We start from the raw sequence: 24,318 nt of genomic DNA on the forward strand, positions 1-24,318 counted from the left end.
TGTCATGGTTGACCATATCGAAGGCGGAGGATAGATCTAAGAGTATTAGAAGGCAGGTTTTGTCTTGGTCTAGGGCTTGGAGGGCATCGTCAATAATATGGAGCATGGTGGTTTCAGTGCTGTGTCCCGGTCTGAATCCAGATTGGAAGTCATCGAGTAGGTGGAAGTTGTTGATGTGGTGGCTTAGTTGCTGTTGTACACATTTCTCGAATACTTTGGCTAATAGCGGGATATTGGAGATAGGTCTGAAATTGTCAGGAGAGGCTGGGTCCAGTTAAGGTTTTTTTAAGATAGGGAGGACTTGGCCGGCTTTCAAGGGGTGTGGAATCGAACACTGCTGGAGGGAGGCATTGATTATTGCAGTCCAGTAAGGAACGATCGATTGGGAGGCAGCAGCGAGGCAGTTGGAATGTAGCGGGTTATTGAAATGGTTGTTTGGGTTTAAGGAGGAGAGGATTTTGGAGATGGAGTCTTTGTCATAGTATTTAAAGTCAGTCCAGCGGGCTTGGTTTTTAGGAGAGGCCATAGGGAGTGGTGCAGAAGAGGGGGGCAGGTCCGGGAAGGGTTGAGAGTAAGTGGTCGCATTTAGTTCAATTCCTAATGTCATGATTTTATCTGTGAAGAAAGAGGAGAATTCTTCTGACGATATTAGGGATTTGGGGGATTCTTTCGGTGTTTTGGCCAGTTTATTAGATTAGTGTTTGACCAGGCCAAATAGCTTACGAGGTCTATTCTTGGCATTCTCCAATTCCGATCAGAAATATTCTTTTTTTGAGTTGAGGATGTGTTTGTTGTAGGAGTTTCTCGCCTGGCGGAGCAGTTTTAGATGTGTAGCAGAAGGGTGTTGTCTCCAGTTTCTTTCGGATTGCCGTAGGGCTCGCCTTTCTGTGTTGAGGGGACCAGTGAACAAAGGGTTTCTGTCTTTGATTTGAGTTCTTTTTAGTTTTAGATGGGCAAGGGCGTCCAGAATGGTTGCTATAGATGACGAGTAATGATCATTGAGGTCGCTGACCGTGGTCAAATGCGAGGGGGGGAGGAGGTCAGATTTGCAGCGAGCCTCCAGGTTTGTAAGGTCGAGGTTCTTAGTGTCTCTGGTCCAGCGTTTAGGAATCACCGGTTGCGTTGTCTTTGATTTGTGTGTCCCAGGTAAGATGAAGGATATGGAGTGGTGGTTGGACCAGTCGCAAGGGTCTATGGAGATAAGCTTGACTGAGGATTCCTTGGAGATGATCCAGTCAAGGATGGCCCATTTTGAGTGAGTAGGTAGAGAGCAGGCGTGAGTCAGGGCTTGGTAGGTTAAGAGGTCTTTAATGGCGTTGACGTAGGGATCTTTAGTGTCATTCCAGTGCAGGTTGAAATCACCTAGGAAGATCTCTTTGGCATTGAAGGAGATCTTAGTTGTGATGATTTTAAGGAGTTGATCGGTGAAAGAGTCGTTGGAGACTGGAGGGTGGTAAAAAATGTGCAAGTTACAGAGATTTACTGAGTTGCTGCAAATGGAGAGTGGAAGTATTCGCAGGAGTCATTGGTATCCACCAAGAGTTCCGTGACAAGAAGGGAGTGTCTGTTGAGTCTGGCGATATTGTAATTGGGAGGGACTAATAAGTCCAGGCAAGGGGAGGAGTATTCATTGAGCCACGATTCTGTAAGTATAGCTAGGTCTAAATTTTTGTTCAGGATGAGGTCAGCAATATCAGCCATATGTCAATCAGTCGTGGCCCTGCTCCTCATGGGAACTGTCCAGCCAGGTCCTCTCTGGACCGGAAACAAACATCCTGGGACCAGTTCCAGGGTTTTACCCCCTCCTCAGCCAGGCTAGCTTGAATCCAGTGGCAAAGTGAGCGCCGGGACCACCGTTTGGGCATACGTGGAGCACTTCAAATGAGAAAGCAAAAGAGACACAAATGATGGACGGTATGTGGAACAAATCAAAACATTCATCCCCCAATCTAGAGATCTGGGTTAAATCCATACTTCTATTGTTCATCATGCCACCCCGGTTTAGACCCAGCTAGTTTGATGCCAAGGGGAACAGGGTCTAGATTGATTTGCATATGGCTGGGTTTAAACTGGAATGGCACGGGGAGCAAAAACAATGGATTTAGGCCCTGATCTCTGTAGTGGGGTGAATGTTTGACATTGATCAGCATTCTGTCCATCAAACGTCCTTTTCACAATGGAATTTCTATTCTTTTAAGCAGAGCGGCTTCAAAGACGAGGACAAGCACTTGATATCTTTAATCTACACCTGCACTTTCCCTGATACTGATCTCAATGCTTCTTTTTAAAACAGTAGAAAATGAGTCAACTGCATGTGAATGGTGGCACTTTTCCCTGTCTCATATGCAGGATATCACTAAAAGATGATTGAAGATAGATTGTAATGCTCCTACTGACACCACTCACAGTCCATAGATTTCACACAGAAGAAACAAAAAGTTTATCTCAAAATATTAATAATAAATAAAAGCTTTGATGAAAACATTGCTGCATTGACGTCATCCGTGTGGCATACAATGTTGGACACGTTCAATCAAATCTGAATTATTGAATATAATTGTGCTTTACAATCAGTAACTAGATAAATAAACTGCTGAACAATTAAGTAAGTTAAAAACAGTGTTGAAATGATTTGATGGAGACTAAGAGCAGCACATGAGAATATATTATGCAGGAGCATCATACCGTTCCGGGGTTGTAAGAGTAAGTCCATTATAGACCCGGGAAAGGTCACGGAGATTGAAGATGTAATGGAATTTTGAAGGGGTCGGCGGCAGGTCCCGCACAATAACGTTGTAAAGCTCCATGGTGCAAGAAGTGAGTTTGTCGCAGAGGGCCATGATATCTTCATTAAAAACCTGCCCAACGAGAAAACGGACATGAGAAATCACACATTTCAGGTTGTGTTAGCATATATTAAACAAAATATATTTTCTACTTGACTCAAATGCAACCATTGAGTCCTTTCACTTAACCATCAGAATGTTCACAATGACGTCCCGGGAAACATAGTTTATAACGCTGTTGGTACAACGCGATTCCTTTATAACGCGGTCAGTACAACTACCGCGTTGTTACCACGCGTACCATTACATCGCAAGTAGTTTCAACGACTTGCTGTAGGGGGCGCGCTGGTTTTGCATTTACAATCCAACACTTTCCATTCTGTTGCACAAACTGGAGTAGGAATAGTAAATAATACTATTCCTAAGTCAGAGGGCCCCCTACAGCAAGTAGTTAAAACGACTTGCAATGTAATGGTTCGCGTTGAAATAACGCAATCGTTGTAACAACTGCGTTGTAATGGAATGCATGAAAAGCACATTCGTTGTAGAGTCCTATTCTGACGGCCCTGGCAGGAAATAAAGGCCTGCTTTTTCCTTGGATGAAGCTTGTCAAATACTCCATGCAATAAACTAATATTCTGCCAGCCAATAGGAAAGTGATGTACAGCTTTTTCTGCTGCCCAGCTCTTCTCAAGGTATGAATATTGATATGGTAAAGCAATGCCGGTCACCCAACAAAAGAACATTGCTCGTGTAAACTTGTTTTTAAACTGAAGCCTCAAAGATTTTGAAACTCCTGCTGGTCCCAGGCACTATGAGCCAGATGTACTGTTGTGTTTCAATCCAGAACCCTAATTAAATATTCCCGATTCATGCCCTTATGTGGTTATAACGAAACATATCCTTATAAAGGCATAGGAATCACGTCCATATTTAGTCATAGTCAATGCAGTCCAAATACTGCATGGCTACTCCCATAGACTCCTAGAAAGTACAACGTGTTCTTTAAACAAACCAAGCCTCCAGCAGCCTGGGAATTCCCCCTGCTTTTGTTTTGATTTGCACAAGAACTCCTGGAGTCCAGAAAGAACTGTTAGTTCTTAGTGACGTCTTATGTCCAACCTTACGTCAAACCCGGCACCTTTCTGGTATAAATATACCAATGTTGCCTTAAGCAAACACACGGTGGTTTGGGCCAGAGCGGCTATCTACTTGCCCGACGCCCAGCTGATGCGAGTGTCGAAGGAAGCCGACCCTCCCATTTGACGCACTGAGAGAGACGCTGTCTTTTCTCCTGCCGAGAAATTCCAGCTCCGATGTTTCCAGTCACCCTTGCGGGTTGCTGGGAGATCGAGTCCTGAGAGAGAGATACAAGACCTCCTTCATTCTAGAACCAAGATACGGAGCTGATTAAAACCTTAAGAGAATTCTTGATTCAGATTCTTGGCAAAAACCAACTTAACTTAAACTGCAACTTACTTACTCCTTCCGACGTATTAGGCTTAGGTCAGGTACACCGGGGTAGGCGTATCTTAGAAGCACCAGTTGAGTACGTTAGTCAATGTTTTATATATGTATATATTTTATCCGTTTTAAAGTATCATATGGCTAAGAAACCATATCAATGCTTTTACAGTATTATTTTATAATACTCCTTTTACTGTACGCACTTTACTTCATGATAAGTATTGCAATTGTGGCAATTCATTTCTCTTGCATGAGAAAGAAGACTGCTCAATAAATAACACCTTTTATTGAAAACGCCCGTCTCTCTATTTCTCTGCACTCTGGTGAAATTAAGCATGCACGACTGACTGAGTGAAATAGCTGTCTATTGTTTTCACACTACTCTAGAGATATACTCTTCATTCTGAGGGAGCAAAGTTGTCATGTTTATGCGGTTGTCAGGAACTAATCCCTTCTTGTCTAATCAGGAAAGTTAACTCATTCCTGTACATTCTAGAAAGTTTCTAGTGACCTCTGAGCTAGCTGGCAAACCTCATTAAGTCTAACATAGTCAGTAGAGACCTAGATGACCTCAGTCCTACGTACGTCTATACTGCTGTTTATGTTATTCTAATGCGCAGAGCCTATTGGGAATATAGGAACTACACTACATGGCGCCCAATGTTTGGTAAGGCGATAATCTAACGCAAGACATTAGAGTAACTCAGTTGTGCTTTTCACACAGACCCCTTTTTCCCGTAAAAACTCCAAAAGACGTCTGGAGTGGGTAAAAGGTTAATATCCGCTGGAACTTAGTAGGAAGAGATTCCTATGTATTAGTTTTTGGTTTAGTCAACGTTGAAGGATACAGTGTTCCAAAATATTGTGCACCTAATCTTTGTTTCCTTGGAAACTTGCTCTGAAAACTTTAATTAAAACAATGTCAACTAACGGCGACAGCAACGAAACCGGTGGAGCAGCAGTAGATGCGAATCAACCGGGTGCAGACGTTACAGGTTTTAATGAAAATGAACCGGGTGTTATATTAATCCCGGCAAATATAAGAAGAACTATAACTATTAAACTTCTAGAAAATGGACTATCACCAAGAGGTGGTACAGTCATATTTGTGGTAGAGGCCCATGAATATCGGCAGACAGAGGTATTCTACTCATGGATACATTTTCCAGCAGCAAACGCTGTGACACAAGATTTCCACTATTACAAAATAGAGGAATCTCCAGAGGAATACGCTCCTTTTGAGGACGTTGAAATTCCACTAACATACCAAGAGCACCTGCTCTGGTTTAATGGCGCCCTAAAACATCAAAATCACATTACCAGGCTTGGTCCACCAGGTAGACCAGGAGCCACGTGGCCGGTTCTGGCCAGCTACACACCACATCCCGACATTGAAAAAATGTCAGACCAGGAACTTTTAGCTCAGCAAAAACTACTAATTAAAATACATAGAAAATTGGTCCAATATGTCATCCGGACTTCAACAGTCAAACCAGCAATTACAATTCCACAGCAGACCCCTCATCAGGGGAACACAAATAAAATCACACCACAGAATATACAATCATCCATTGGCAAAATACCCGCTAAACGGGAACAAATCCGATTCTGGTTAGCACAAAAAATCACTCAAATAGAGGCAGTATTTCCTAATACTACACCTCATGAGAAACACAGAATTCTGACCATCTGTCTTCCAGTGGGGATCGCAGCACATGTGGAAGACTGTGACACTTGGGGCACAGTCTTTGCTTTGATTCACACAAAAACACATGGTGTTCCGTCTATGGCTGTTATACCAGACGTACTAAGACAGATTCAAAATGAATACGGTCCAGAACCTGCCTTAACTCTAGGTATGAAATTACTGAAAGACTTCAAGCAGGTCTCGGCTACATTATTAGCCAACATAAAAGGAGAAGCAGAATCTGTAGCGATCCGCCAGAAACTGAAATAAACAGACATAGCAGAACAACCCTTTGAACTTGCCAGAATCATAGAAAAATCCTATGAAGAACTAGGAAGAGATAGTTTGGGTGGGAAACCACTAAAACCCCAACTAATTGAAAATCCTGAAAAAACCTTTATTAAAAATAATCTCAAGACTCCAAAAAAGAGTTGGGAGGGTAATAAACAATCCACTCCCAGAGAAAAAACGGTTTCAGTCCAGAGGAAGGTCTCCTCAACGGAGAGATAGATCTCCAGACCGAGGAAGCAAGTCTCCCCAAAGGAACCCTCTGAGAAAAGATACAACCTTAGAGATAGGGATAAATTGAGAAAACATGACAGATATCAAGATATTGATACACGTCCTTCTCGATCTTTTCAGACTTCCTCACAGAAATCGGAAAGAAGAGGACGGTCAGAAAACAAAGAAGAGCACGTCAAGTCCAAAGACAAAGAACCTGCTCATCAAAGTAAAAAATTACAATTTCCAAAGAAGAAGGTAGCAAGTATTAAAATAAAACATGCCGAGGATACTGAGGACACAACTGAAAAACTGAGAGTGGGCCCAGACAATGCTAGGTAGCGCAGCAGAAGTGACCATAGCTCGCAAGATCCTGATGAATCTTCTGGAGACAGTGGACAGGAATAAATACATTCAAGTGGAAACTGCAGATACCAGAGTTAGCAAACCCCATAAATTATATGAAATAACATTGCGTATAGAGGGGGACAAAACTAGGAAAATAAGAAGTCTCTTTTGGGATAACTTATCAAAAGGCTATGATATCCTGTTAGCTGAGAAAGACTGGCCACCAGAGTTTGTCAGGGAGTGCCCTCATGGCGAAAAAAATGATTATGCCTGCCTTCTCAAATCATATTCCAATTCATAAAAAATACACATTTGCAAGAAAATGGGCAGTGGCCCAAGCTCCTGCATTATATAAAAATCATGTAGGATGGGATGAGGATCCTCCTCCCCACAAAATAGTTAAAAAGTCAACCTACTGCACAGAGGCAGTACCCAGTTAAACAAGAAGCTAAAAAGCAAGTCAGGGAGATCTTAGATCTACTTGAATCAGGGGGTGATTGAAACATGCACCTCACAAATGAACAATCCTTTGTTTCCTGTCTCCAAGCCAGACGATTCATATCGTCTAGTTTTGGACTACAGACACTTAAACTCCGGTTGCAAAACATTTGTAGTACAAAACTCACACAGTGCAGCACTAATGAATAACATTGTGCGCCAAACATATAAAACGACATTAGATATCTCTAATGGATTCTTTTGTCAAAACATTGCACCTGAAAGCAGGTATTTGACCGCTTTCTCAACAATGGGGTCACAAAAACAATTCTGTCGACTCCCAAAGGGATTCAAGAATAGCCCAGGATTATTCTCAGCAAGAGTAACAGAGTTACTACAAATATATGATGATGAGGCATTATCTTATGTCGATGACCTCTATCTAACAGATGACGACCTGGAGACACACTTGAAAAGCCGTTGCTCGTGGACAGAGCACTTTGGGTTATTCTTCATCTTCGCCTCAGACAGACTGCTCGGAATCAGGAGAAATTGCCGAGTGGGGGAATTTGAACGCCTGCTGCAGGGGCCGGGACTGTGAGACCCAGGGTGCATTGCGCCTCACCAACACAGCGCACCTGGTGTCTCTTCCCGCCCCCTGCCTCCCCATATAACCACACCCCAACACGCACTCGCGGGACGCGCGCGGGCTAAGCCCAGGCAAAGGGCGGGCCGTTTGAGGCCGTTCGAGAACGGTCAAGGCCGTTCGAGAACGGTTGAGACCGGGACCGGGCCACCCCCCTTGCTCCTGTTGCTAACTTTAAGTTTCATGATCACACTCCAAAACACGAACCATGGCGACTAGAGAAACTAGGAGCAAGAGTACGCTGACTGCTGGAGCAGCAAAAGGTACTTTGGACACTTATTTTACTTATGTCTCTTTTGATTGATGAAATAACGAAACTTGAAAGGCGCATATCCCAAGAAATAGAATGGGTTAGGAGATCTTCCATGGGGCCCATAGCGCATGCAAAGACTCCGGAAAACAGACTGGATCGCATTGTTTCAGACAATGAGGAAAATGCGGTTGGCGGGACGTTAGTCTTATCTAACTCAACTAATTCTACCTTGTACAATATTGACAATGATATTAGTGCTCCCGATGAGTTTAGTCTTCTACCCCAACCCCAGATCCAAGCGCAACAGACCCTCCCCTTTCCCACTGCCACCATGGCTAACTCGGATGACATCAATGATAGTGTAGCCTGCCTTACGCAGGGGGAAAGGGAAGGTGCCATACCAAAAAGGAAAAGAGGGGTACAAAATACTGGTGGGCGAAAGGTGAAAATTGCTAAGCACAACCGTACAGTGGAGGGTAGCAGACAAGGACCAAGTAAAAAAGGACCTACTTTATCAGATAAAACAACGCCTCCACCCACTGTCACACCGTCTCCGCGGATACCAAATTTGTCAGTTCCGCCTCCCAGTGTAAATACAGATGACAATGATCTTACCCTTCCCAACACTGAAGCACTTTTCAAGACACTATTAAGTCCTTTAGATACACGCCTACTAAAGATTGAAGCCAGGCTAGTGACGATAGAAAAATCAACTGTTCAGCTTGCTGACACGTTTAAAATAAATAATAACATAGCCAAAGGCGGGGTAGAGCTTAGGAATAAGAAGGCTACACCTAAGCCCCCACTGAAGGACGCTGGGCTAGCTCCTAATATACCACAAACACAACCTCCTACAGCACACACTGCCACCCCTCAGGTGACTGATCGTATTCCACAAACACAACCCCCTACAGTACACACTGCCAACCCTCAGGTGACTGATCGTAATTCAAGATCCAGCCGCCCGGAAAAGGAAGCCACTGGCACGCAAGGAGTACATGCAATCACCAAAAAACCTAGGCCAATGAACCTGCCGCCAGAGGCGAGCCCGTACACAGTCATTTTGGCTGGTGTACCAGAGTTGAAGTCCGATTCTAAAGAATCCGTCTCCGCTCTGAAAAACAAGGTCGCCAACTGGCTTACCATAAACAGACCTTTACCTTATGGAATCTTGAGCGGGGTTCTTATGGTTAGGAGAGTCCCATGGTTGGGTAATACAAGGAAATCAATCAATGGAGATTGTGTTATAATTAATTTTAGGGATCCCAGGACTGTTTCCCATATATGCAGTTGGTCGCATTCTGAACAGGGGACATCCACCCAGTCGCTACCCCTATACTTTTTTTACCCACCATTGTTTAATCCATGCGAGGAGGGGGGTTGGCATACAATTTCCAGGAGGGAAGAGGCTGGGTTGATAGAGATAGAGGTGACTTACACCACCCCAGATTCCAGCAGCCTGATTTCTTTCCAACATTTAACAGGTTCAGCTGTCTGGATATGGTGGACTGACACAACCGGGGCAGGAGGCGGGAGGTGGGTGACTCATATAGGGTTCGTAAAGAAGGAAACACTAGTCCCCATATTGTATGCCATGCTAACACCTTGGAGAAGGACCATTGTGAGGAGCATAATAATAATAAAGTGGCTCATTCAAACACTGAAGGACCCCTAACCAGTTTCAAGGAACCCATAGTTGAACTACGGGAACGAGCCTATAGCGTTATATCGCAGTTGAGTTCAACGGACATAGTCACATCTATTGTTCCTGTCCTGAATCCTAGATCACCCTCACTCAAGATATTGTCCTGGAACGTGGCCGGCCTGGGGAATAAACTGAATTGTCCGGACTGGAGTTCGTTCATTGAGGGCAAAGATATATTTTCCAGGAAACTTGGGCCAGAGAGGCTGTCCCTCAGGCAGGTTTCGCGGCATTCTCGATTCCAGCGAAGTGGGGAGGCAAGGGGTGTCCCTCAGGAGGCCTCGCAACCTGGGTGGCTGTCGACCTGGGCTGTGAGGCTACACCCCTCCCCTCAGCTTCCGAGGATATCCTTGGTGTTTTGTTGGAGTGGCCGAACTCGAGTAGACTGGCTGTGGTAAACGTTTACTCCAGGCCGGTAAACATCACACAAAAGTCACATACCATCGAGGAACTCTCAGTCTTTCTTAGTGATATCCCCCAGGGCACACCGTTCTTGGAGGGAGGGGATTTTAACTGTCACTTCGAGCCCCTCCCAGGTTTACTGGATGGACTATCCCAGGAGGAAGATGCCGCGTGGCTGGTACCTCCTTCGGTAGCTCCTCCCCCAGAGCCTGGAATCCTCTAGCTCTTCAAATTACTGCCCTAACTCTTAAGTATGGTATGCGGGCTTGTAATGGACGTATAAGCTCAGACATTCCACCCAAATGCACATATCATAGAGAGGGCAGGGAGTCCAGATTGGACTACATCTTGGTCCAACTCTCCCTGTGGTCGCATATCACTGACTTCCAGGTGATACTTAGGCAAGGTAGCGACCACAATGCGCTAGAATTAGAATATGCCATTCCCGGCCTAGAAGATAGAAGTTAGACGATGTTGCCCCAGGGTTGGCGCTGACAAACAATAAACGGCGAGTGAGGTGGGGGAAGCTAGCCTCTAACCCAGAGAAGGTTTGTGGACTTTACGCCCGGCTTATTCCTACTCTTGAAAAGGTCTGTATAATAATGGAGCGCCCCACCTCCCAGGACACACACAAGGAACTATGGCTGGCACATGAGAACCTCATTGAGTCCGTGGCTGAAGTCCTTTTTACCATAGGAAAGAGTGGGGGTGGTCGCCATGACCGCCCCACTTGGTATAACCAGGTTTGCCGCAACGCTAAATCAGATCTTTTGACATCGATTAAGGAAGGTGCAGACAGGTCTGTAACCCCAGACAAGGAGAAGGGTCTATAAGCGCCTGATCACCCATGCCAAAAGTGAATGGGAACACGAAAAATGGGAAAACCTCACCACATTATTGGCTATCAGGGACTCTCGTAAATTTTGGCGCACTGTTAACACGGGGTCCGAGGAGCTAGCCTTGGCTATTGAACCTAAAATCTCAGCCAAGACCTGGCAGGATCACTTCCAGTCCCTTTACAAGGTTGCCGATGATGTCACTAATGACACTCCACCTATTACTAACGTACCAGTGGAGGGGGATCCCTTCACAGAGATGGAAGTACGAGCAGCCATCGCAGGGCTGGCATCAGGTAAAGGGCCAGGATTGGATGGCCTGCCGGGTGACTTATTCAAGCAGGAGCCTGACGTATGGGCCCCCTACTTGGTCCTGATATTCAATGCTGTCCTAAGGGGTTTGGAGGTCCCCTGTACTTGGCTGGGCGCAGAGATTGTTCCCATATTTAAGAAGGGATCACCTCTGCTCCCAGCCAACTACAGGCCCATCAGCCTCATAGATGTACCCCAGAAATTATTTGGTAGGCTGATACCAGATCGCCTCCAAAATTGGATAGAGGAATTCACCATTCTCAGTCCCTACCAGGCGGGATTCAGAAGAGGGGTCTCTACTATGGACCAGATCTTCCGCCTGAATCTCCTGTTTTGGAAGACTGCGGTAATCGAGGGCGGCAGCTTGTACACGGTATTCGTGGACTTGCGAGCCGCCTTCGATTTTGTACCTAGAGATAGACTTTGGACCGTATTGGCGGAGTTGGGCATTCCGGCTGATATCCTGACTATTCTGATAAGATTACACCAGGGAAACTTTGCACGTGTTAGTTGCGGAAGAAATGGGGCACTTTCCGGAAGGATCCCCGTTGACAGGGGGGTGAGACAGGGTTGTGTGCTCGAGCCGACCCTGTTCTGCCTCTTTGTCAACGGGGTAATTGCCCATCTGACCAGGATGGGTGACATTGACGCTCCTAAGTTGAACGGCAGCAGGGTGCCCGCTATTATGTTTGCGGACGACAACCTGCTGCTGTCTAAGTCCCCCATGGGAATACAAAGGGTCCTGGATGGGTTTTCAGCTTTTTGTGTGGAGCGGGGGCTTGAGATCAATGCTTTGAAAACCAAATTCATGATTCTCAACCCCCCTCCCTCAACACGCCCCAACCCTACCATAGGTCCATTAAGACTCGAGAGGGTTATTACTTTTGAATACCTGGGTGTAACTATCAATCAGGATATGACATGGGACACGCACCGGACCAAGGCTAATATGAAACTGGTCCAGTTAACGGGTGGCATTTGTAGGATGGCAAGTAGGTCGACCAATAAACCTTTTGGTGCCATTCTCGAAATTTACAAAATGCAGGCCAGAGGGGCAGTTTTATATGGAGGGGAATTGTGATGTCATACTTCTGCCCAAAACCTGCAGACTTCTGCAAATAAATTTATCAGACAGTTGGCGGCACTACCGGTAAGCACCCCGCTCCTCCCGTTGAGACTCGACCTGGGTAACAGACCTATTTCGGAAGAGCTAGGACTAAGACCAATATTTTTTGGAGCCGTATCTGGAGTACGCCTTAACTTATGAATTACAGGATCGCGCTACAAGAGATTCTTTGTCTACCCAAATCCCATGGTTGAGGTATATCAAACAAACATGTGAGATTCTAGGTAGACCTGAACTATGGCTAGATCCAAGTAATGCATGCAGCATGATTCAACGCAAACTCCTTTCGAGGGATTTCTATGAGCTGAAGCTATCGGCCTCAACGGGGAGCACACGGAAGGGGTCCCTGACAGATTTGTTCATTAAATCCAAAGATATGTACCATCTTGAGCATGTGCTAGACGGTATCACTCCCGTTCTTACCAGAAAACGATTTATGCAATGGCGTTATGGCACACTCCCCACTAGGGCATTCACAAATCGTTGGGCCCAGTCACCAACTAGAGAACAGTGCCCGTCATGCTCACACCATCTGGAAGATGAACTGCACATTATATTTTTCTGCAAGGCCTACCAAAGATCTAGGAAATACTGGCTTGTTCCTCTTCTAAAAAATTTAGGCTTCAGCCAATACATCCCAGCTTACAGAATTTTAAAGACGGATCTCTCACCTCCGACTGTGTTTGCGCTAGCAACATTTTTAACTGCGATGTGGCACACCCGCTCCCGCTTTATGAAATATGAGGTAGATTCGGGATAAATGAACTGTACTGATGATTTTTAATTGTAATATATAGTAATCGTTTTTAATAGGCTTATTGTAATGCCTTTTAATTCTGTTCACTGGGTATTAACTGTATTTTGACTGAAAATGGTTTGCATTTCTTTTATGATCTAAACCGATCGAAATAAAGATTGAAATGAATGAAAAGAGTGAACACCATAATACTTGGGTTCGCAGCTGAAGGATATAAATTCAACTTTAAAAAGTCATGAATTGCTCACCTAACTGTCCTATTTTTAGGATATGAATTATCAAATGAAGGCAAAAGCCTAGCAGACAACTTCTTAGAGAAGTGTGCAGTACTCCAAGCACCAAAAACGCTCAAGAACTTACAATCAATACTAGGTTTCCTGAATTTTGGAAGAACATACATTCTAAATTATGCAGAGAGGGTTAAACAACTCTATGAATTAATAAAACGTGATTTCAAACCAATTAATTGGACTCAGAAACACACAGAAATTTTAAGATCATTACAAACAGACATGTTAACTAAAACAAAATTGCAAACACGCGCAAACGAACGCAACCTTGTAATCAGAGTCATCCCAGGAAGATGCGGATTCACATACCTGACCTCAAATGAGGGAGAAACGGTACCAATAGCTTACAAATCACACTTGTACACACAAGCTGAAATGAAATTCAGTTCTACTGAAAACATTCTGACAGCGGTTCAAACTGCTGTAGCAAAAGAAAGAGCCCTAGCCTAAGGCAAAAGCATATCTGTTTTAACAGCAATATCAGCCCTTGAGGCAGTAACAAGACCACGCATTCCGAATGCTGTGGCATTAGATCCAAAATGGATACAATGGGAAAATTCCCTTGCTGCAGAAGACGTGAAACACGCTTTTGACCCGAAAATGAAAAAACTAGAAGATCTAGAATACGAACATGAATATCCTCTGCCAATCGAAATTCTGCCTCTAGAACAATACAACTGTGTAATCTACATGGACTGATTTGCACAACACTACGATGTGGATAAAAAATCCTACAATGCAGCGTGCGCGATTGTTAAAGGTCGCTGGCACTTTGGTAAATTCAGACCGATAATCACCAAAACTAAATCACTCAGAAACTGTACAGCTCAGCGAGCTGAAATAAGATCTTTAAAGATGGCGCTTGAAAATGCCGATCGCGAATTCCCCACACTAATAGTGTGCGATTCGCATTACTGCATCCAGTCTTACAATAAGAGCATGCAGACCTGGATTCAAAACAGTTACAAAGATGACACAGGTGCCACAATAAAGCATAAAAAGCTATGGGAACAAGTAGTTCTTTTACAGAAGGAACTACGAAAGAATCACGTGATACATACACTGACTCATCAACGTGATGGCGTTCACGTTGCAGGGAATTCATTGGCTAATACAGCCACAGCGGAAGCAGCTCAACCGGCTTCCGTAGCCACAAAAAGCTTTCAGAAAAATACATAGACGGGGAAACCATGCTGGTGGTAAAAACGTCTTCAAAAGGCGACTGTGCAGCACTACCCATGAACTATCTACTCAATTATACATACATAATTGATGCAAACTCCATTCCTTTTGCTCGAATCCCTGGAGTGGGGGATAGAGTAATTCCAAACACGAACAGGAGAATCTTCTTAATAGCGGACGCACACATGGGATTGGGTCTAAGGCACCAAGAGATCAAGGAATCTCTGAAAGAATTACAATCAGAATACTGGTGGCCAGGGATGAGTGTGCAACATTACAAATTTGCAAAGAGCTGTCCAAACTGCAACAGAGTATTGCCATGGCCCTTCTTGTAGTTAGCATAAGGCTATCTATAAGTAAAATCCGGCGTCCCATTAATTTCTTTTTAAGACTAGATTCACTTAAAAATACAGGCCCCAGCGCTCGGCTGACGCCAGAACTGTTATAAAAGATTTGCGAGTCTTTATCTGCACTTACGCAATTGGCATGCTACATTCTGAACAGGGTCCTGCTCTCAAACTTATAAGGAGGCCATGATCAGCATGGGCATTGCATTGCGGTACTCTTGTCCCTTCCATCCTGAGGGAAATGGGATTGTGGAAAGAAAAAACCGGGACATAAAGCAATCTATAACGGCGAGGGCATTAGGTTCGGGTGATGGGTGGGTCCAACATTTAACAAGTGTCCAATGTAGTCTTAATAACCTGCCAAGAAATTCTCTAAAAGGTTTCAGTCCGTACGAACTATTGTTCGGTACTAGAATTCATATTCAGGATTTAGATAGTCAGACTTCAGTGGTAGAAAAGAAATGCTTTGATATCAAAGATCGTTTGGCTGTTTTACAGGACTTAAATGAAACAAGAAAAGCCCTGAGCAACATAAAGTTAAAACAGCAGCCAACAGCCACTGAAGATAAACCACCTGTCCCAGCAAGACTTGTCTGGATTCCAAAGATTGGGGATCTGGTCAGAGATAAGATCGCTGTGAAGAAGGAATTTGGGCCTTCTTACAGAAAAGCAGTACCTGTCTTAGCTGTCAGCGGAACAAGATCAGTTGTACTACCGCCCCTTGCTGGTAAAAAGGAGAACCGAGTTGTATCCATCGACCTGGTAAAACCACAATCATGTGGCTAATAATAAGTAGTAGGCCCAGTGGACTCCCAAGAAATAGCAGAATACCAACATTTGCTACAATCCAAGAGGTTCAAACTGAGAGACTAATCACATTTGATAAACCTGCAGTGAATAAAAAAGGACTATGCAACAATGCCATGGAACTTGTGCCTCTTGAAACCCAAATCGCAACACTTCATCAAGAAACACCTGTCTACAACGATGTAGCCTCAGACTATGCTAATGAAAGAAAAAATGAAAAAGCAAAGGAAAATTCGGAAGCAATTCCAACAATTGACAGAACTGCATCTGGCTACTTCATCAATTTTGATAACTTTTCTGAAGATCTAAGCGAACCTGAAGAAACGCCAACAACAAAAACTTTTAAAGACAAAGCAATTGAACTCTTTCATCAACTCAAAGAAACCTATCTGATTTCTCCATGGATTGAATTTTGGATTGTGTTAGGTGTACTTTTCCTCCTGCTTTGGCTCATCATAGTACTTTGTTTGGGAAAATTCATTGAGGGAAAATACAGTACAATGGACACAGCAAGCCAGAACATCAACTTGGTCCTAAAGCCACACAAATCATCTCACATCGAGAAAAGAGAACTATCATCAATGAATGTCACAGCCATTCCAATACCCGGTGGGGTAGCTTGGGACAAAACGGATTACGAAATCTATGGCCCGGTTGAACTCTTGAAATATCCACATCAGTTCAAGGTTTCATTAAGTGACTTTGTAAAACCAAGTACATTCTCTGATGATTGGGACTTTGAAAGCATAAATAATATGATGTCAGATTTAGTAATGTCAGCAAAATTTACAGAACATGATTACTTACAGGGTTCGCCGAATTATGAACAAATGTATTGTTACAATCACTTTGCACATCACTATTTACATAAATCAGCTCAAACTAGAAATGTTTTTAAGTATAATCAATGGGAACATTGTCGAACTGCAGCTAAAATCAGTTCGAAAACATTTTATGAGAAATTCCCATACTTCTCAGGGTTTAACACAAGTGATGCAATAACGTTTTACTTCAAAATGTTAAATAAGACAGGCATAAAAACAATGTTGACAAATACTAAATTAATCTATTCTGAAACATTTTATGAAAAAATGATTACATTTGGTTTTGAATTCTGGAAAAACAACATTGAAACAAAAACAATCTGGGGTACAAAAGATTGGCAGGTACAAGGTTTAGAAGCACTGTTTAGAGCCTGCATGATTCTTGAATGACACCGTTCAACAGACTACTTGTCTTGGCCTAGCTAAGATTAAAGACTTAAACAAACCGTCTATTCCAAAGCCCATATCTGATAGTAATAGCACTACTGATATGGAGATAGGCGTATCCCATATTTTACACCAAAACAGAACACATCCTGATTAGAAAAAGTGGTTGATCTGGCCAATAGACACAAATAGCTGTCAAGATAGATTCCTGAACAAAATACAGGGGCTCGAAATGACCAGACCAGACCCTAGATACTCCCAGAGACAACATCCAGGGATAGTAACAACATACAGTGTAGGGAAACTATGCCTTGAGTGGCTACAGAAATCCACACTGGCTGAAATTAAGCAACACTTGACTTTACTTAAAGACGGTGCTGACTTGCATGTTTCATAATGGGACCACGCAAACAGCGTCAAAAACGTTTCATAGCGGCCGGTATATACGCTGCGTACAACGAAGCTTGGAAAGTAATGCAAATTGAAACAGCAGAAAAAATATAAGAAATTGATCGTATTAATTTGGAAAAATCACTTTCTGTTGTGGACAATGGGTTAATGACTCTGTCCTCCAGAATATATTCACTGGATAGTGTTGTATCATCTCCTATCGATATAATAGATCAGGACTTACTAATGTTACAACACGGTCAGTCCCAATTACGTTCTATTGTACAGCTCGGCTGGACGTTGCAAAATCTGCGTTCAGGATACGTGCCATGGCGTTTAATCAACACAACGTCATTATTCTCTATCTTTAACCTTACTAATAAACAAATCAGTTTGGCACAAAAAGGAGCAGACTATACGATTCTGAGCATTGAAAACTTGAGAGATTACCATTGACAATGTCAGAAAGACCTGTCATTGAATGGATAATACACAGAATAATTACGATTCCGATAACAACTTTCCAATTTAAATACTGCCAAGAGTATATACCAGCGGGCCAGTATGAAAGGTTGGGTAAAGGGTACATTAAGTCATCATGGAAATTGCCTTACACACACACATGTTATAGTGAAAAGAAACAGAATGTATTTCTTAGTGGTAACAATTGTAAACAATCACTAAGCGGTATACTTCTGTGCCAAGGTATTAATTTGCATGGGGCCTGTGAGGGGACTTCAAATAACCTTTCATGTCACCAGCACGGCACACCTGCAACACAAATAGAGCCATTCTTTAGGCGGCTTTCTAACGGGAGCTATATTCTAATGGTGGACCACAGCTGTTGTGGCATGGTGCCAGGGAAAGCCTATCTCGTAAGCGTCAGTTCCATGGTCACTTGCTGTATATGCAAGTATTGTATCCAAACAGCACTCCAGATAAGGAGGCAAAAATTTGGCCTTCTTTGAATATCTCTTCTATTCGAATTGATACTTTAAGCAGAATGAAGTCTGTTCTTTTACAGACAACCGTGCCTTTAACGTCATCAAAAGAAACATATGATCTTCTGGTTGCAAGGACAACGGCAGAGATACATACCCTTTTATCAACAAATTGCCCCGTGCATTTCGTGGAAATGCTAAGCCAAATTCTAAATATGTCTGATACCAGTGGTATCCCACATATATTTAAGACAATTTTTTCGGGGCTGTTAACACCCTTCAAAACAGTTCTGGGCATTTTTCCCAATTTTGTCCATTCTGTCTTTGGCAGCCTACCACTACTTTTGGGACTCGTAGCAGGAATTCTACTTTTGATCCTTCTGCTCCGATATGGCAAGCCAAGTCGCAGACAAAACTCCAGCAACGATGGAAGAAACGATCCTAGCTATACGCTATCGGGACCGCATAACTAAAGTCCTTGGATTAGCCCGGCTAAGAGATCTGAATATGACTTGGTTTCTTTCATTCAGACCAATCTGGCAAAATTGCATCCTACCTGTGCTTCGATGTATGCTATGCGGGGAAAAATGCGTGTTGGACGTCTGTCTTACACTTCCATCAGCAGTACCATTGGATACAGATACTTTGCTAAGTCCTGTAACGGCCCATGCATCATGTTGTCACCAGTGGCTACCCATTCTGATGACGGCATTCGTTGAGACTTCACCACTACGATTAGGTGACAGTGAAGTACGAGATGAGAGCAGCATCACCCAGGTACGACCTTCTGTGAGCATTGCTGATCCTGACATCGATGACAGCAATCATTTTCAAGACTGCACTGTTGCGGCACTTTCAAACTTGGTCGAACTTTCACCTGATGTCGTAGACCAATTTTTTGCGAGTCTGTCTGAAATGATGTTCTCCCCTGAACAGAAGAATAGCTTTTTAAGCAACGAGCATACAGCGTTCCCCTGAACTCTGAATTCGGCCTTCAGCTTTGATAAAGAAAAGCTACTGAAAACATTTGGAACTATTTTCTCCCCTGAAAGCGAAATTATATTTTTTCCACTTCCAAAATATTTACCTTTTTTCTGGCACATGTACTTTGCTTAAAGTAGAACTATTCTTAGAGCTTCTATTTTTGGAACCCTAGAGCCATAGCGGCAGCGGTTCAACCGGCTTCCATAGCCACAAAAAAGCGTTCTAAAAAACACATAGATGGAGAAACCATGCTGGCGGTAAAAGAGTCTTTAAAAGGCGACTATGCAGCATTACCTCTCAACTATTCACTCAGTAATACATACATAATAGATGCAAACTCCGTTCCTTTTTCTCAAATCCCTGGAGTGGGGGATAGAGTAATTCCAAACACGAACCGGAGAGTCTTCTTGATTGAAGAAGCACGCATCGGATTGGATCTGAGGCACCAAGAGATCTTGAAATCTCTAATAGAATTACAATCACAATACTGGTGGCCGGGGATGAGCGTGCAAGTTTATAAATTTGCAATGGATTGTCAGGACTGCAATAGAGATCGCAGTTGTGAACCGGACCAGACATCTGCCCAGACGCCTCTATTAGAAAGAATCAGGCTAGCTATACGCAGAAATCCATTCGGAGAAATGCGTTCCCATAATTATTAAGACTAGATTCACTAAAAATGTAGGCCCCAGCGCACGGCTGACGCCAGAACTGTTATAAAAGATTTGCGAGTCTTTATCGGCATATACGCAATTGGCATGCTACATTCTGACCAGGGTCCTGCGTTTAGCTCTCGAGCTTACAAAGAGGCCATGACCAGCATGGGCATTGCATTGCGGTACTCTTCTCCCTTCCATCCTGAGGGAAATGCGGTAGTGGAAAGAAAAAAACGTGACATTAAGCAAACTACAACGGCGAGGGTATTAGGTTCAGGTGATGGGTGGGTCAAACATCTAACAAGTGTCCAACGTAGTCTTAACAATCTGCAAAGAAATTCTCTAAAAGGTATCACTCCCTACAAACTATTGTTCGGGACTAGAATGCAAACCAGGACTTAGATTGTCACACTTCAGTGGTGAAAGAAAAAGCCTTTGATATCAAAGATCGTTTGCCTGTTTTACAGGACTTAAATGAAACAAGAAGAAGTCTAAGTAACAAAGTTAAAATCAACGACCACTGAAGAAAAACCACCTGTCCCAGCAAGACCTGTCTGGATTCCAAAGATTGGGGATCTGGTCAGAGAAAAGATTGCAGTGAAGAAGGAATTTGGGCCTTCTTACAGAAAAGCTGTACCTGTCTTAGCTGTCAGCGGAACAAGATCAGTAGTACTACCGCCCCTTGCTGGTAAAAAGGAGAACCGAGTTGTATCCATCGACCTGGTTAAACCACAATCATGTGGCCAATAATAAGTAGTAGGCCCAGTGGACTCCCAAGATGTAGCAGAAGACCAAATCTTGCTACAATCCAAGAGGTTCAAACTGAAAGACTAATCACTTTTGATAAACCTGCAGTGAATAAAAAAGGACTATGCAACAAAGCCATGGAACTTGTGTCTCTTGAGACCCACATTGCAACAGTTCATCAAGAAACACCAGTCTACAATGATGTAGCATCAGAATATGCTAATGAAACAAAGAAAGATCCAAAGACTGAAAGAAATCCGGAAGCAATTCCTACGATTGACAAAAGTGCATCTGGCTACTTCATCATTTTCGATGACTTTTCCGATGATCCAAGTTAACATGGAGACAAGCCAGCAACAAAAATGTTCAAAGAAAAAGTGACTGAACTTGTTCATCAACTAAAAAATACATATCTGATTTCACCATGGATTGAATTTTGGATTGTGTTAGGTGTACTTTTCCTCCTACTTTGGCTCATCATGGTTCTATGTTTGGGTAGATTTATTGATGAAAAATATAGTATAATGGACACAGCACGTCAGAACATCAACTTGGTCCTAAAGCCTCACACATCCTCTCACATCGAGAAAAGAGAACTGTCATCAGTGAACATCACAGCCAATCCAATACCCGGTGGGGTAGCATGGGACAAAACTGATTATGAAATCTATGGCCCGATTGAGCTCCTGAAATATCCACACCAGTTCAAGGTTTCATTAAGTGACCTTGTGACACCAAGTACTTTCTCTGATGATTGGGACTTTGAAAATATTAATAATATGATGTCAGATTTAGTAATGTCAGCTAAATTCACAGAACATGATTATTTGCAGGGTTCATCAAATTATTTATTTATTTATTTATATTTTTGTATAGCGCAAGAATTCGACCTCCGAAGGGGTATCTCCGCGCTTTTCGCTTTACTAGAGGGGCCCGGACCTAGTTCCAAGCTGTAAGAGGAATTTAGACTGGATATTTAGCAGGCAACGAATAGAAAGGTTTTCAGAGTCTTCTTAAAGGATTGAAAGTTAGTGGTATTTTTAAGGGCAGGCGGAAATGAGTTCCAAAGGAGGGGGCCTTTGTAGGACAGGGCTCGTCCTCCCTGCCTAGCTTTTTTGATGCGTGGAACCTGAAGCTGTTGCTGGTTGCTGGTTGCTGGAGTGCAGAGTGCGAATGGGTTTATAAGGTATGAATTTTTCTTTTAGATATTTTGGTCCATTGCCAAATAGACACTTATGAATAGTGCAGCAAATTTTGAATTCTACACGCTGCCTTATTGGTAGCCAGTGGAGCTTTACCAAGAGGGGGAGTGAGGCAGACCTTGGCTGGGTGTTGAGAACCAGTCTTGCAGCGGTGTTCTGGACAACCTGCAGTCTCTGTAGTTGTCCCTCATTTGCCGAGATCAGCAGGCCATTGAAGTAGTCCAGTCTACTGATTACCAAGGCCTGGACGAGAGTTTTCCTGTAGGAGTCTGATAGGAATGGAAAAACGCGTCGTAGTAGTCCAATGACCCTGAAGCAAGATCCTGCTATTGTGTTTGTGTGTTCTTTGAGCAGAAGAGTTTTGTGTAGCCGCACACCTAGGTTTTTGACGGTCTGTTTGGGACTTGGTGTTGGTCCTAAATCCGGGGGCCACCATTCCGGGGACCACAGAAGTGTGGCCTCTCCGAACAACATGACCTCAACATGAACAACATGACCTCAGTCTTGCCTACATTACACTGGAGGCGATTTATGGCCATCCAGTCAGATATTGCCCTCATGCCGCCCGCAAAGGATTTTTTTATTGCTGGCGTTAGGGTTTTGAAAGGAAACAAGAGCTGAGTGTCGTCGGCGTACGACACAGGGGTGAACCCATAAGATCTTTTAATGTCCGCCAAGGGGGCCACATACACGTTGAACAGTGTAGGGCTTAGGCATGAGCCCTGTGGCACTCCCTTGGTGATCTCCCTTGAGATGGAGTGATGGGAGCCCAGTCTGACCCTTTGTTGTCGGTCCGAAAGAAAACTTTCCAGCCAGGAGAGAGCTGCACCCTCTATGCCCATCTCCCTCAAACGACCAAGAAGTATTTCGTGAGACACAGTGTCGAAGGCAGCGGATAGATCTAACAGCACTAGAATCATGGAATCCCCTCCGTCCAGTGACATTTTGATGTTATCGGTCACTGAGAGGAGGGCAGACTCTGTGCTATAGTTGGGTCTAAATCCAGATTGCGAGGGATCTAGGCCCTTCCGCTGCCTCAATGTATTTGGACAAATGAGTGTTCACGTGCCTCTCGGTCATTTTGATGAGGTATGGCAGGAGGGAGATGGGTCGAAGATTGGAGAGGTCGGTCCATGGGAGTGCAGCGTTCTTTCGGAATGGGTTCACCACTGCTTGTTTCCATTCTGTGGGCACAGATCCTTCCCTGAGAGAGTGGTTGATTAGTGCTTGGATATGAGGCCCAAGCAGAGTTTGCAGGGTTGTGATTGTTTTAGCTGGTAGAAGGTCATCTGGAGACCCAGATTTTATTTGGCTTATAAGGGAGGTGAGATCTGAGTCGTTCGAAGAGTTATATTGCTATAATCACTTTGGTCATCCCTATTTGCATAAATCTACTCAACCTAGAAATGTTTTAACTTATAATCAATGGGAACATTGTCCAACTCCGCCAAAAGGCAGCTCGAAACCATTTTATGAGAAATTCCAATACTTCCCAGGGTTTAACAACAGTGATCCAGAAACGTTTTATTTTAAAATGTTAAATAAGACAAAATGTAAAAAATGTTGACAAATACTAAATTGATTTATTCTGAAAAATGTTATGAAAAAATGTTTACATTTTGTTTCAAAGTTTGGAAAGACAACATTGAAACAAAACCATCTGGGTTACAAAAGGTCTAGAATCACTATTTAGAGCCTGCATGATCCCAGAACAGATAATATTCCTGAATGATACCATTCAACAAACAACCTGTCTTGGTTTAGCCAAGATAAAAGACTTAAATAAACCGTCTATTCCAAAGCCCATAACTGATAGTAATAGCACTACAGATGTGGAGATAGACGTATCCCATATTTTACACCAAAACAGAACAAATCCTGATTGGAAAAAATGGTTGATCTGGCCCACAGACACAAATAACTGTCAAGATAGATTCCTGAACAAAATACAGGGGTTAAAACAGAACAGGCCAGACCCAAGATATTCCCAGAGACAACATCCAGGGATAGTTACAACATACAGTGTAGGGAAACTATGCCTTGAGTGGCTACAAAAATCCACACTGGCTGAAATTAAGCAACACTTGACTTTACTTAAAGACGGTGCTGACTTGCGAGATTTCATACTGGGACCTCGCAAACAGCGTCAAAAACGTTTCATATACGCCGGTATGTACGCTGCTTACAACGAAGCTTGGAAAGTAATGCAAATTGAAACTGCAGAAAAAATAAGAGAAATTGATCGTATAAATTTGGAAGAATCACTTTCTGTAGTGGACAATGGGTAAACGACTCTGTCC

General features: G+C 43.4%; 1 protein-coding gene across 1 annotated transcript in view; it reads right to left on the bottom strand.

Annotated features, from left to right (window-relative positions):
* DNAH10 (dynein axonemal heavy chain 10) overlaps positions 1-24,318 on the bottom strand; it is a 1,963,751-nt gene that overhangs the window by 618,016 nt on the left and 1,321,417 nt on the right. Inside the window, exon 48 of the mRNA XM_086942901.1 lies at positions 2,686-2,858. Coding sequence (XP_086799027.1) covers positions 2,686-2,858 — 173 coding nt within the window. The remainder of the gene's footprint in view (positions 1-2,685; positions 2,859-24,318) is intronic.

Source organism: Lissotriton vulgaris, chromosome 11, assembly GCF_964263255.1.
Source record: "Lissotriton vulgaris chromosome 11, aLisVul1.2, whole genome shotgun sequence".
Classification (NCBI taxonomy): domain Eukaryota; kingdom Metazoa; phylum Chordata; class Amphibia; order Caudata; family Salamandridae; genus Lissotriton; species Lissotriton vulgaris.